Source organism: Amblyraja radiata, chromosome 7 (assembly GCF_010909765.2).
Source record: "Amblyraja radiata isolate CabotCenter1 chromosome 7, sAmbRad1.1.pri, whole genome shotgun sequence".
Taxonomy (NCBI): domain Eukaryota; kingdom Metazoa; phylum Chordata; class Chondrichthyes; order Rajiformes; family Rajidae; genus Amblyraja; species Amblyraja radiata.
This window is the reverse complement of record NC_045962.1, coordinates 539413-552635: the sequence shown is the minus strand read 5'-3', so window position 1 is coordinate 552635 and position 13223 is coordinate 539413. Positions and strand designations below refer to the sequence as shown.

Sequence of the window (13223 nt, the reverse complement as noted above, 5' to 3'; positions counted from 1 at the left end):
AGTTACCGGTTGCCATCCCGAGTATGAACCATTTATCCCCACTCTCTGCTTCCTATTTGTTAGCCAATCCTCTACCCATGCTAATATATTACCCCCAATCCCATAATTTTTTATTTTTAGCAATAGTCTCTTATGTGGCACCTTGTCAAAAGCCTTTTGGAAGTCCAAGTATACCACATCCACCGGTTCCCCTTTATCCACCCGGGTTGTTACTTCCTCAAAGAATTCGAGCAGATTCGTTAAACAGGACTTCCCCTTCACAAAACCATGCTGGTTCTGTCCGATGAAGTCATGTTTATCCAAGTGCCCCGTTAGTGTTTCTTTAATAATTGTCTCTAACATTTTACCCACCACCGATGTTAGACTAACCGGTCTATAGTTACCCGCCTTCTGTTTACTTCCTTTTTTAAATATAGGTGTTACATTGGCCATTTTCCAATCCACTGGGACCGTTCCTGCCTCCAGGGAGTTTTGGAAAATTATCACCAATGCATCCACAATCCCCACCGCTATCTCCCTCAAGACCCTTGGATGTAATCCATCAGGCCCAGGGGATTTATCCTCCTTCAGTCTCATTAATTTCCCTAATACCACCTCCTTGGTGATCTTAATAGTATTTAGCTCCTCCATTCCTACCGCCCCCTGTTTATCCAGCGTTGGAATATTTTTTGTGTCTTCTATGGTGAAGACTGATACAAAATACTCGTTTAATGCCTTTGCCATTTCCATGTTCCCCACCAACAACTCTCCAGTCTCACCCTCCAATGGACCAACGTTCACCTTAGCCACCCTTTTTCTTTTTATATAGCTATAAAAACTCTTACTATTAGTTTTTATGTTGTTCGCTAAATTCCTTTCATAGTCTATTTTCCCCGTCTTAATTAATCTCTTAGTTATTTTTTGCTGACCTTTAAATGCTTCCCAATCCTCTACCCTCCCACTATCTCTGGCTACCTTATATGCCCTTGCCTTCAGCCGAATACTATCCTTTATAGTGTTACTGAGCCATGGCTGACTGTTCTTACCCTTACCCCTTTTTTTCTTCATAGGAATAAATTTTTCTTGAAAGTTATACAGTATACCCTTAAACGTACACCACTGCTCATGTACCGTCTTATTCTTGAGTCTGCTATCCCAGTCAACTTTGATCAGCTCAGTCCTCATACCTTCATAATCCCCCTTATTTAGACTAAGCACCCTAGCCTGAGTTTCAACCTGCTCCCCTTCTATTTGAATATGGAATTCGACCATATTGTGGTCACTTGTTCCCAACGAGTCCCTAACTATGACATTTTTAATTAATCCTGCTTCATTACACAGGACCAGATCCAAGATTGCCTCCCCCCTTGTCGGTTCTGTGACATACTGTTCTAGGAACCCGTCTCTAATACATTCTATAAACTCTTCCTCTAGTCTACCCTGCCCAGTTTGGTTTGCCCAATTAATATGAAAATTGAAGTCCCCCATGATTACAGCAGTTCCCTTTTTACATGCGTCAACTATTTGCAGATTTATGTTCTGACTAACAGCGTCACAGCTATTTGGAGGTCTATAAATTACACCCACTAGTGTTTTTTTTCCCCTTATTATTCTCTATCTGTACCCAAGCTGTTTCACTATCCTGATCCTTCAACGCAATATCCTTCCTCTCTATTGCCGTTATTCCCTCCCTTATTAAAAGGGCCACCCCTCCTCCCTTTCTTTCCTGTCTATCTTTCCTAATTGTCGAGTACCCCTCTATATTTAACTCCCAGTCCTGATCCCCTTGCAGCCATGTCTCCGTAATGGCCACGATATCATAACTATATATACTTAATTGCACCGTTAATTCATTTATCTTATTACGAATACTCCGTGCATTTAGATAAAGCACTTTCAGATGATTTTTACTACCCTTCCTTTCCGTTTTTGCCCCTTTTACATCTAGAGCTTTATCTTCACACATTCTGTCTCCTGTCACATTTTGACTTTCCGCTTCCCCACTGATAACCATATAACAATTACAGCACGGAAACAGGCCATCTCGACCCCTCTAGTCCGTGCCGAACACATAGTCTCCCCTAGTCCCATATACCTGCGCTCAGACCATAACCCTCCATTCCTTTCCCATCCATATAACTATCCATGCTCTTGATACCCTGCTCTATTTCCTCTACCCCTGCCGTTATTACCCCCCTTGATACCTCCCCCCCGCTACTTAGTTTAAAGACCTCTCTACTGCCCTAGTTATATGATTTGCCAGGACCCCAGTCCCAGCACCGTTCAGGTGAAGTCCGTCCTTACAGAACAGATCCCCCCTGTCCCAGTACTGGTGCCAGTGGCCCAAGAAACCAAACCCATTATTCCCACACCAGTCTTTGAGCCACGCATTTAGCTTTCTAATTTTACGTACCCTCGCCGATTTGGCCCGTGGCTCAGGTAGCAATCCGGAGATCAGTACCCTCGAGGTTCTGCTTTTTAATTTATTCCCTAACTGCTCAAACATATGATGTCGGGACCAGCCCCGCACAACTCCATACAGCTCCGTGGTTGGAAGTGGGACCGGCCCCGCGAGGCCGTAGGCCTCAAGCCACCACGTTTGGTCACGCTAGATGCATGTAATCGCATGCTGTTGGGACAGGCCCTTAAGTAAATCCAATAAGTTTCAGTATTGGCACGAAAAGAGTTTTCATTAACTGATGATGACGTTTTAACCTCTGTATGTTGTAAACTGATGGCAAATATGTTTCTCAGTGTTAAAAGAGGAGGTGATGGTGGGTGGAATGGGGGTTGGTTTGGGCTTGCAATTGGCATTTTAAAGCTGTTCACAGTGTTTCTGGTTAGAAAGATTTTACTCGCTTACCTCTTTTCTTATTTGACCCCAGGTCTCCTGGCAGTGATGAAGACCCAGGAACAGTGGGATGGGAGCCAGCCAATGCTTTTGGCTTTGCCTTGTTCACTGCGGGTCTGTTGGGCTGACTTCTTTGTGCATCCTGCACTGGCTGAGGTATTGGCTGCAATGGCACTTTCTCCTTTTTCTGAGTGAGGACAACTGAACGAGGGTTGAAAGTTAACAACATCAATACTGATTCCCAAAACCAGGGTAGATTCACATGTTTTCAGCTCTAGATATTAGCATCCGTGTACATTATGCACCCAAACATTGGCAATTTATGCATATGTATTCTACATGAATATTTATAGTAATAACAATACTTTAATCCTTGTTTACAAAGTTCCAAATCCCTTACAGTACAACTCTGGCATGTACACTGACACACTGGGCCTGTGGTCTGGTAAAAATAAGTGCCCCAGCCATTTTGCAGTATCCCACTTTAATGATATTAGTCTTATATTTGACAACTCCACCTGCCAGCACTCTGCTTCCACGTTATGGGAGATGTGGAAGTGTCTAGGACTTGTGGGAGAGTCTAGGACTAGAGGTCATAGCCTCAGAATTAAAGGATGTTCCTTTAGGAAGGAGATGAGGAAGAATGTCTTTAGTCAGAGGGTGGTGAATCTGTCGAATTCTGCCACAGAAAGCTGAAGAGGCCAAATCAGTTGATATTTTTAAGGCAGATTCTTGATTAGTAGGGTGGCAGGGATTATGGGGAGAAGGCAGGAGAATGAGGTTAGGAGGGAGAGATAGATCAGCCATGAATGAATGGCAGAGTAGACCTGATGGACTGAATGGTGTAATTATGCTCACATGACATTATGTCCTTATTATTTCTCCACTCAATGCATCAATTGTGAATAAATAGTTTATTTTTATAATTACACATCCCATTTAGCTTTTGCACACAGCCCTGTTTCAAAGCTTCAGAGGTAAAGCTCAGAAGCAGAGCATTCAGAGTTGAGGGCATGTAGATGTGGTTAATGAACTGGGCAATTATCACCCACTTTATAACTAGAGAGAAGAGTCAATCAAATCTGTGATTGGTGCCATGGAGAAGCTAGAGAACACAAGCAATGCTGTGAAGTGAGTGTGAATACTTTTGGAAAGCTGTATTGTGAGTGAATGGAACAGTAAATTGACCTGGACGGAATTGAAAAAGGTACGAGTAAAACGATCCCACACTATTCTGCTGCACAGCTAAATTCATCCCAGTTTTCCGTTCAGAATAATATGTAAACAGTAAGGAAATAGACCAACATTCATAATATCAGAGAGGCATACAGCTCAGAAGCATTGCCCAACTTGACCATGTCGACCAAGATGCCACACCTATGCTCATCCCATCTGCTAGCATTTGGCTCATATCCCTCTCGGCCTTCCCTATCTATGTACTTGTCCGAATGTCTTTTGATTGGGACACTCCTGCCTGAAATGTTGGCAAGTCTTTTATTCAGAATGTTATCTTACATTTTCATAAATTCTTCATATGTGCTAGGAGCTGAATTAGGCCATTTGGCCCATCAAGTCTACTCCGCCATTCAATCATGGCTGATCTATCTCTCCCACCTAACCCCATTCTGCTCCTCCCCATAACCTCTGACACCCGTACTAATCGCGAATCTCTATCTCTGCCTTAAATATATCCATTGACTTGGCCTCCACAGCCTTCTGTGGCAAAGAATTCCACAGATTCACCCCCCTCTGACTCAAGAAATTCCTCCTCATCTCTTTCCTAAATCAACATCCTTTAATTCTGAAGCTGTGACCTCTGTATCCTAGACTCTCCCAATAGTGGAAACATCCTCTTCACATCCACCCTCTAACTAAAGAAATTCCCCCTCATCTAAATGAACGACCTTTTCTTCTGTTTTGTCCATTTCTATTTCTATTTTTATTTTGACCATGTTAGGTGTAATGGAGGGAGTAAATGTCAGGAGCTGACCTGTTTTCTCTTGAGTCATCAACACATGTAACTCTGCGCTTGTTGCTGCCTTCTCGTTGCTGGGGAGAGTTTCCATCTTCTCGCTGAGGGAGTCCACTGAGGAATCATCGTTTGCACAGCTGTTGCCGTGATACCCATTCAGTCCATCTTTCGATAGGGGGAGATCTGCGTTCTCCCCCAGTCTTTGGGGCCTCTCCTTCTCATCCTTCACTTGGCTATTTACCTGTTTTGGTTTCCTTTTCCTTTTCTTATTGTGCTGGGTAAAATAATCATTTGTTTTTTTTTCCCCCATTGTTGTACCAAATTATGCAATTTAAAAAACATGTATTAAAAAATAAGGATTCCCAGTCTTACCTTCTTTTTACTTGGAACGTTCCATTCTTTCAATACCTCCAGTGCACTGCCTGACCAAAAACAGAAAGAAACAAAAGGGAACTTCAGCCTTACGATATCTAGTTATAACTTCCTATACCAGTACAGGTGCTGTTCCTGCCAGCTTACACACAGATATTGAAGCATAAGGTACCAATGTAACCCTCAGTCTTGGAGGCTGAGGGTCTAAATAACGATGGCCTTGAGTCTTTAGACTGGAACATGTTCAAGACCACTTCATCGCACTTGAACAGGCCCTTCAGCCCATCGAGTCCGCACCAACCAACAATCACCAGTATAATAGACAATAGACAATAGGTGCACGAGTAGGCCATTTGTTTCTTCGAGCCAGCACCGCCATTCACTGTGATCATGGCTGATCATTCACAATCAGTACCCCGTTCCTGCCTTCTCCTCATATCCCTTGACCCCGCTATCTTTAAGAGCCCTATCTAACTTTCTTGAAAGCATCCAGAGAATTGGCCTCCATTGCCTTCTGAGGCAGAGAATTCCACAGATTCACAACTCTCTGGGTGAAAAAGTGTTTCCTCATCTCTGTTCTAAATGGCTTACCCCTTATTCTTAAACTGTGGCCCCTGGTTCTGGACTCCCCCAACATCGGGAACATGTTTCCTGCCTCAAGCATGTCCAAACCCTAAATAATCTTATATGTTTCAATAAGATACCCTCTCATCCTTCTAAATTCCATTGTAAACAAGCCCAGTCGCTCCATTCTTTTAACATATGACACAGGCCCGTGCGAAGCTTTTCAAAAAGGGGGGTGGCATGACAGGATTACAAAAAACTTAATGTGAAAAAATGTGCGCGCTGCGCACATCACGAGCGCGAAGCGTGAAATCCCTCAATGCCAGGGTCCAGGGCCCGCTTAAGGGCCCTGGAAGCTCAGGGGTTTTAGATGCTCTCTGATGCATTCTGAGCCTTATTTTGGAGCATTTTTGCACCAGATTTATGACCAATATTTCAGAAATTAACAGGAATCTGAGAGGTAGCTTTTTCACACAAAGGGTGCTGGGTGTATGTAACGAGCTGCCAGAGGAGGTAGTTAAGGCTGGGACTATCCTAATGTTTAAGAGACATTTGGACACGTACATGGATAGGACAGATTTAGATGGATATGGGCCAAACGCGTGTGAGTGGGGCTAGTGTAGATGGGACATGTTGATCGGTGTGGGCAAGTTGGGCTGAAGGGCCTGTTTCCGCACTGCATCACTCTATGACTAAAAAGTGAAGAAGAAAAATGCATGTAGATAAGTAGAGCAGATTTGAAAGAGGTGTGAAATGTAAAGGCAGAGAGAGGTTTATGGGTGGAAAGGAACATAGGAAAGGAGGGGGAGAGTGGGCTTGGGCAGATGGGTGAAGGGAAAATAGACACAAAGTGCTGGAGTAACTCAGTGGGTCAGGCAGCATCTGCGGAGAATATGAATAGGCGACATTTCACAGAGTGCTGCAGTCACTCAGTGGGTCAGGCAGCATCCCTGGAGAACATGGATAGGTGACATGTCACAGAGTGCTGGAGTAACTCAGTGAGTCAGGCAGCATCTCTGGAGAAAAGGTATAGATTATATTTCGGGTCAAGGCCGTTCTTCAGTAATATTCATGATATGACATGTATAGACATTCCTGAATGTTACCCAAACCATCGTGAGCTACTTTGTTACGGAGCTTGCCCTGTCCTATAACAAGTCTGCTGCCTTGGGTGATGCAGGACAGGACACAAGCTTTGGGACACGGTGTGAAGCTGTTGCCGTCTGTCCCAGCCTGGTAAAAATCTGGATGGAGTGGATTTGGAGAGGATGTTTCCACTAGTGGGAGGGTCTAGGACCAGTGGCCACAGCCTCAGAATTAAAAGATATTCCTTTAGGAAGGAGATGAGCAGGAATTTCTTAAGTCAGAGGGTGGTGAACTGTGGAATTCATTGCCACAGACAGCTGTGGAGGTCAAGTCAATTGACATTTTTCAGGAGGAGATTGATAGATTCTTGATTGATACGGGTTACAGAAGTAATGGGGACAAGGCAGGAGAATGGGTTTGAGAGGGAAAGATAGGTAGAGTCATAGAGTGATACAGTGTGGAAACAGGCCCTTCGGCCCAGCATGTCCCATCTGCACTAGTCCCACCTGCCCACGTTTGATCCATATCCCTCTTAACCTGTCCTATCCATGTACCTGTCTAACTGTTTCTTAAATATTGCGATAGTCCCTGACTACCTCCTCTGGCAGCTTGTTCCATACACCTACCACCCTTTGTGTGAAAAACATACCCACAGATTCCTATTAAATCTTTTGCCCTTCACCTTAAACTTATGTCCTCTGCTCCTCGATTCACTTACTCTGGGCAAAAGACTCAACCATATCTATTCAAATCATGATTTTATACACCTCTATTAGATCATCCCTCATCCTCCTGTGCTCCATGAAATAGAGTCCCAGCCTATTCAACCTCTCTCTATATCTCTGGCCCTCTAGTCCTGGCAACATCCTCGTAAATCTTCACTGTACCCTTTCCAGTTTGATGACATATTTCCTATAACATGGTGCCCAGAACTGAATACAATACTCTGAATGCGGCCTCACCAACTTCTTATGCAACTGCAACATGACCTCCCAACTTCTATACTTAGCCTGACCCGCTGAGTTACTCTAGCACTCTGTGAGACGTCACAGAACAGGGCAAGATTAGCAAGTTTGCTGATGATACAGAAGTGAGTGGTTTTGCAGATAGTGAAGATGGTTGTGAAAGATTGCAGCAGGATCTGGATCAATTAGCCAGGTGGGCAGAGGAATGGTTGATAGTTGCATGGTTCCTTGAAGGTTGTGTCGCAGGTATATCAGGTGCTGAAAACGTATTTTGGCACTTTGGCCTTCTTCAGTCAGAGTATTGAGTATAGAAGTTGGGAGGTCATGTAGCAGTTGTATAAGACGTTGGTGAGACCGCATTTAGAATATTGTGTTCAGTTCTGGGCACCATGTTATAGGAAAGATGTCAAACTGAAAAGAGTACAGAGATCCCCATCCTGGATCAGTCCAATCAGGGTTGTGTCATCCGCAAACTTGAGAAGCTTGACAAGAGGTGTCTGTGGAGGTGCAGTCATTGGTGTGGCGAGAGTAGAGGAGAGGGCAGAGTACGCATCTTGCGGTGCTCCTATGCTGAGCGTTTGCGGGTCCGAGATAAGCTTTCCCACCTCACATCCTGCTTCCTGTCTGTCAGAAAGCTGGTGATCCACCGACAGAGGGGTTCAGGCACAGTCAACCCAGAAAGTTTGGAGCATAGTAGCTCTGGCACAATGGTGTTGAATGCAGAGCTAAAATCAACAAACAAAATCCTCGCATAGGTCCCCTGGCGGTCTAGGTGCTGGAGGATGAAGTGCAGGCCCAGATTGACTGCGTCATCCACAGATCTATTGGCCCAATATGCAAAATGCAGAGGGTCCAGCAGAGGGATTGTGATATTTTTCAGCTTGGCCAGCACAAGCCTTTCAACGGTCTTCATGACTACAGAGGTCAATGCAACAAGCCTGTAGTCTTTAGGACCAGTAATCCTTACCTTTTTGGGTACAGGGACAATAGTGGAGACTTTGAAGCAGGCAGGGACAGTACATCTTTGCAGGGACTGGTTAAAAATGAGTAATTGGGTGTGAAGTGGTGATTAGGGTGGGATGGGTGTTTCTATCTGGGCCCCGTCTTTGCAGACTGAGGTCAGGCTGTGGGTGGGTGTGAAATGTTGGTTGGGGTGGGAAAGGGTCCACTCTTTTCATACTGGAGTCTTGCCTTGAGTAGGTGTGAAGTAGTCAATGGGAAGGAGAGGGTGCAGGGTCCATTCTTTGCAGACTGGGGCCTGGCTGTGTTTGTTGGGGAAGGGGTACCAGGGTTACATTTCTGATTTTCAAACCTGCAGTAAAACTCATTCAGGTCGTTCATCAGCTGACGATTGTCCAAAGAGCGGGGGGCTTTCCTCTTATAGCTGGTGATTTCTTGCATGCCCTTCCAAACTGAAGAAGAGTCATTAGCTGAGAACTTGCTCCTCAACTTCTCAGAGTACCTTTCCTTGGCAGCTCTAATTCCTCTTCTCAGCTCTTTATCGATTAGGCTATCTTTTAACTCTTTAACGATTAGGCTATCGGCTTGACGCATACTTGCCCCCCCCCCCCCCCCCCCCCCCGTTCTCGAAATGGAAATGTTCCATCTGTATATAATGATCCCATTAAAATGTATATTTATGTCACAAACTATGGAATTCATATTTTTCAGTATTGTTATCAAGGAAAAGAATGCAGTTTCAATTGTTTGATATTATTTGATATTGTTTAATATTATTCATATGGAGGAGAATATATAATAGCTCTAAATCTTAACTTAATTTTGCAATCTCACTAAAGATATTCCCACTTTCCCTCTCCCCTCCTCATCTCTCTCTCTCCCCTCCCTTCCCCTTTCTCTCTCCCCCTCCCCCCTCTCACATCCCCCCCTTTCTGGTTGGGCAGGGGGCGAAGATGAAGGTGGCGCGGGCCCAGCGGGCGGGGGGCAATGAAGGTGGCGTGAGGTCAACGGGAGTGGTGTGGGCACAGTGGGGGTCAGCGGGGGTGGTATGGGCCCAGCGGAGGTGACGTGGCCCAGCGGGGTTGGCCTGGGCCCAGCGGGGGTCAGCGGGGGTGGCGTGGGCCCAGCGGGGGTGGCGTGGACCCAGCGGGGGTGGCGTGGACCCAGCGGGGGTGGTGTGGGCCCAGCGGTGGTGGCGTGGGCCCAGCGGGGGTGGCGTGGGCCCAGCGGGGGTGGCGTGGGCCCAGCGAGGGTCAGCGGGGGTGGCGTGGGCGGAAGATGGCTTGGGCCCCGGCGGCGGGGGGAGGCAGCGGCGTCTGGTGTTGGAGTTACAGCTGCTGGGTTCAGATTCAGCCACTCCCACCCGGCGACGGGAGAACGGAGAACTGGCTTTCTTCACTGCCTGCTGTACCTACATGCTAGGAACACTAGGGACAATTTACAGAAGCAAATTAACCTACAAACTTGTACATCTTTGAAGAAGTCTCGACCCGAAACGTCACAATTCCTTCTCTGGAGATTCTGCCTGTCCCGCTGAGTTACTCCATCATTTTGTGTCTATCTTCAGTTTAAACCAACATCTGCAGTTCCTTCCTACACATCTTTGGTATGTAGCATGAAACCAGAGCACCAGGAGAAATCCCATATGCTCACAGGGAGAACGTACAAACTCTGTGCAGACAACACATAATCAGGATCGAACGCACGCCTCTGGCACTGTAAGGCAGCAACTCTACCGCTGTGCCACTGTGCCACTTGGGTAACAATCAACCTGCAGAAGGAACTCAGCGGGTCAGGCAGCTTCTGTGGAGAGAATGGACAGACAATGTTTTGGGTCAAGTCTGAAGAAGGTCCAAAACATTGTCTGTCCAATTCCCTCCACAGATGCTGCCTGGGATACTGGGTACCTCCAGCACATTGTGTATTACTCATGAACCAAACATCACTTCTACACACCTTCCCACAAGTGGTGCCAAGTGATCTTATTCTTTGCTCAACCTAATTTGGTTATTCTGCTATTTTTGCACAACTTCAATCTTCATTCTTCAACACCACTCTATTGCTTTACACTCACCGATGAATTTATTGTTATATTTATCATTATCATGTTTAATGCTTATGATCCTCGTATGAACATTGCACGTGGTGCATATGAAAATAAATTAATCTCAATTTGAATCTTTGGACACAGTATGTGAATCTTCGATTTAACTATACAACATCATTAAAAATATACCTATCAGGAACACTGAATCAAAATGACTAATGTTCTGTTTATGGAACAGAGTATGAATGAAATTACATTTATTTTGCAGAATCCTTGCCTCGTTTTTTATTTGTTCCAGTCTAATGGCAGAGAATTTCCTTGGAGATGGTCTATCATGCATGTTGCTGGAATTACAGTGGAAATCTCATTTACACGTCAACCAAGGTTCATCGCAGTTCATTGCCATGGCATTGGAACAGGAGTGGCTCTAAGGAAACTCCAAAGCATTTATTTTGTGTTTCATCAGGAGCTTAACAAATGGAGTCAAGCATTTGTCCCAGACCAGGTTTCCTCCATATGGCTCACATCCTTTCACAAAGATGTTCCTCACATTATTAGATCTCAGAGGGCTATTCTGATTAAATGATTTGCACATAACTCTGATTTAGCTGTTCCAAAACCATTGCAAAAAGAAGCAAGATAGACACAAAAAGCTGGAGTAACTCCGCGAGCCAGGCAGCATCCCTGGAGAGAAGGAATGGGTGACGTTTCGAGTCAAGACCCTTCAGTCTGAAGACTTCAGTCTGACGAAGGGTCTCGACTCAAATCATCACCCATTCCTTCTCTGCAGAGATGCTGCCTGTCTCGCGGAGTTACTCCAGCTTTTTGTGTCTATCCTTGGTTGAACCAGCATCTGCAGTTCCTTCCTACACAAAAATAAGCATATTTCCTTTCTCCTGAGTATCAACCATAATAATCAGCTACTGCAACCAAATGTTTTAGCAGGATGTTTGCAAGACAATTCTCAGTGATTTAAATATTAGCATATAGCAGAGGAACATGAATAGAGAGAGTATATTTGACAAAGTGAAAGATGCCAATCAGTTTGATTGCAGAGCTCAGCAGGAATAGAAGGGCTAACCCATGAATAGAAGGGATAGCAGAGGTAACCAATAAATCGATAATGAGGAAACCTTTCAAAGTCTGGTAGTTTAGTGTCCAGGTTTGGGGGAAAAGATGATTGAAGATCCTATCACTGATGTTGTCAAGCTGCATTTGAGCTGCAGTTGTAGGTGAGCAGGCGAACAGTGGAGTGATGCTGCAGCTGGGTGCAGATGTAGAGAGGTGCAGGAGCATGGCTAGATTTGCAGACGTCATTGTGAATTTTCATATTCATATGTCGAGGAATAAGAGAATCAGTGGGAATGGATAAAAGGCCATTTTCATTGACGAAGGATATAGGCCCTGGCATTTTGGAAGAATTTGCATTTGTGGACTTGGAAAGCCAACGCCGAGGTTAAATGGAGAAGTGGCTTGGATGATTGTTACAGGAACATGAGGTAGAAGTAAATAAAACTTTGTAAGCCAATGTTTAGGTGCAGTTAGCAATGGTATATATTGTCTACTCCACGTGTGGCCTTAGGCTGTCGAATAGACGTATGATGTCCCTCGTATGATGTCCCTGCATTGTGGCTGGATGTGAAGAACCAGAGCAAGCTCCATATACACAACATCTGAATGCTCAGCCTTTGTAAATGAACCATACTTTATTGACAATGATTGCCAGGTATTTGTTAAGACACAGTTTTTTTTTTAATTTGATGTTAACTCCCACATTTGACCCACATCCCTCTAAACAACAGTCTGAAGACGGATCCTGTCCCAAAATTTCGTCTGTCCATTTCCTTCCACAGATGCTGCTTGACCCGCTGAGTTCCTCCACCAGTTTGCTTATTGCTCAAGACTCCAGTAATTGGGTTTTCTTGTGTTTTCGTCTAAACCTTTCCTATCTGCATTTGACCTAAAATCTACAGCTGCATGGAAGATTCCCAACAGTGTCATGAGGTAGAGGATGACTAACTGAAAGTTTTGATGACGTTTGTCGTAATCCACATCATATACTCCATACACATGGTCTACAGGCATTGCAACCATTTTGAATGGGAATGGGGCTTCTGATGTACATTTGAAACCAAAGCCATGCTTATGGAATCATAATAATCATAATCATATTTATTAGCCAAGTATGTTTTGCAACATATGAGGGATTTGATTTGCCATACAGTCATACCAATAAAAAGCAACAAGACACACAAAATACATTTTAACATAAACATCCACCACAGTGACTCCTCCACATTCCTCACTGTGATGGAAGGCGATAAAAAAGTTCAATCTCTTCCCTTCTTTGTTCTCAAGCGTCCCGTTGTCGGGACGATCTTGGGTCCCATAGCCGGCGGTCAGGCCCTCCCCGTCGGGGCGATTAAG

General features: G+C 44.8%; 1 protein-coding gene across 3 annotated transcripts in view; it reads right to left on the bottom strand.

Moving 5' to 3' along the window:
* Positions 1-13223, bottom strand: part of spats2l (spermatogenesis associated serine rich 2 like) — a 170574-nt gene that overhangs the window by 90308 nt on the left and 67043 nt on the right. For all 3 annotated transcript variants that reach the window (XM_033023537.1, XM_033023538.1, XM_033023536.1), the window contains exons 4-6: positions 5175-5224; positions 4821-5076; positions 2843-3031 (exon numbers count right to left, since the gene is read on the bottom strand). In XM_033023537.1, coding sequence (XP_032879428.1) covers positions 2843-3031; positions 4821-5076; positions 5175-5224 — 495 coding nt within the window. The remainder of the gene's footprint in view (positions 1-2842; positions 3032-4820; positions 5077-5174; positions 5225-13223) is intronic.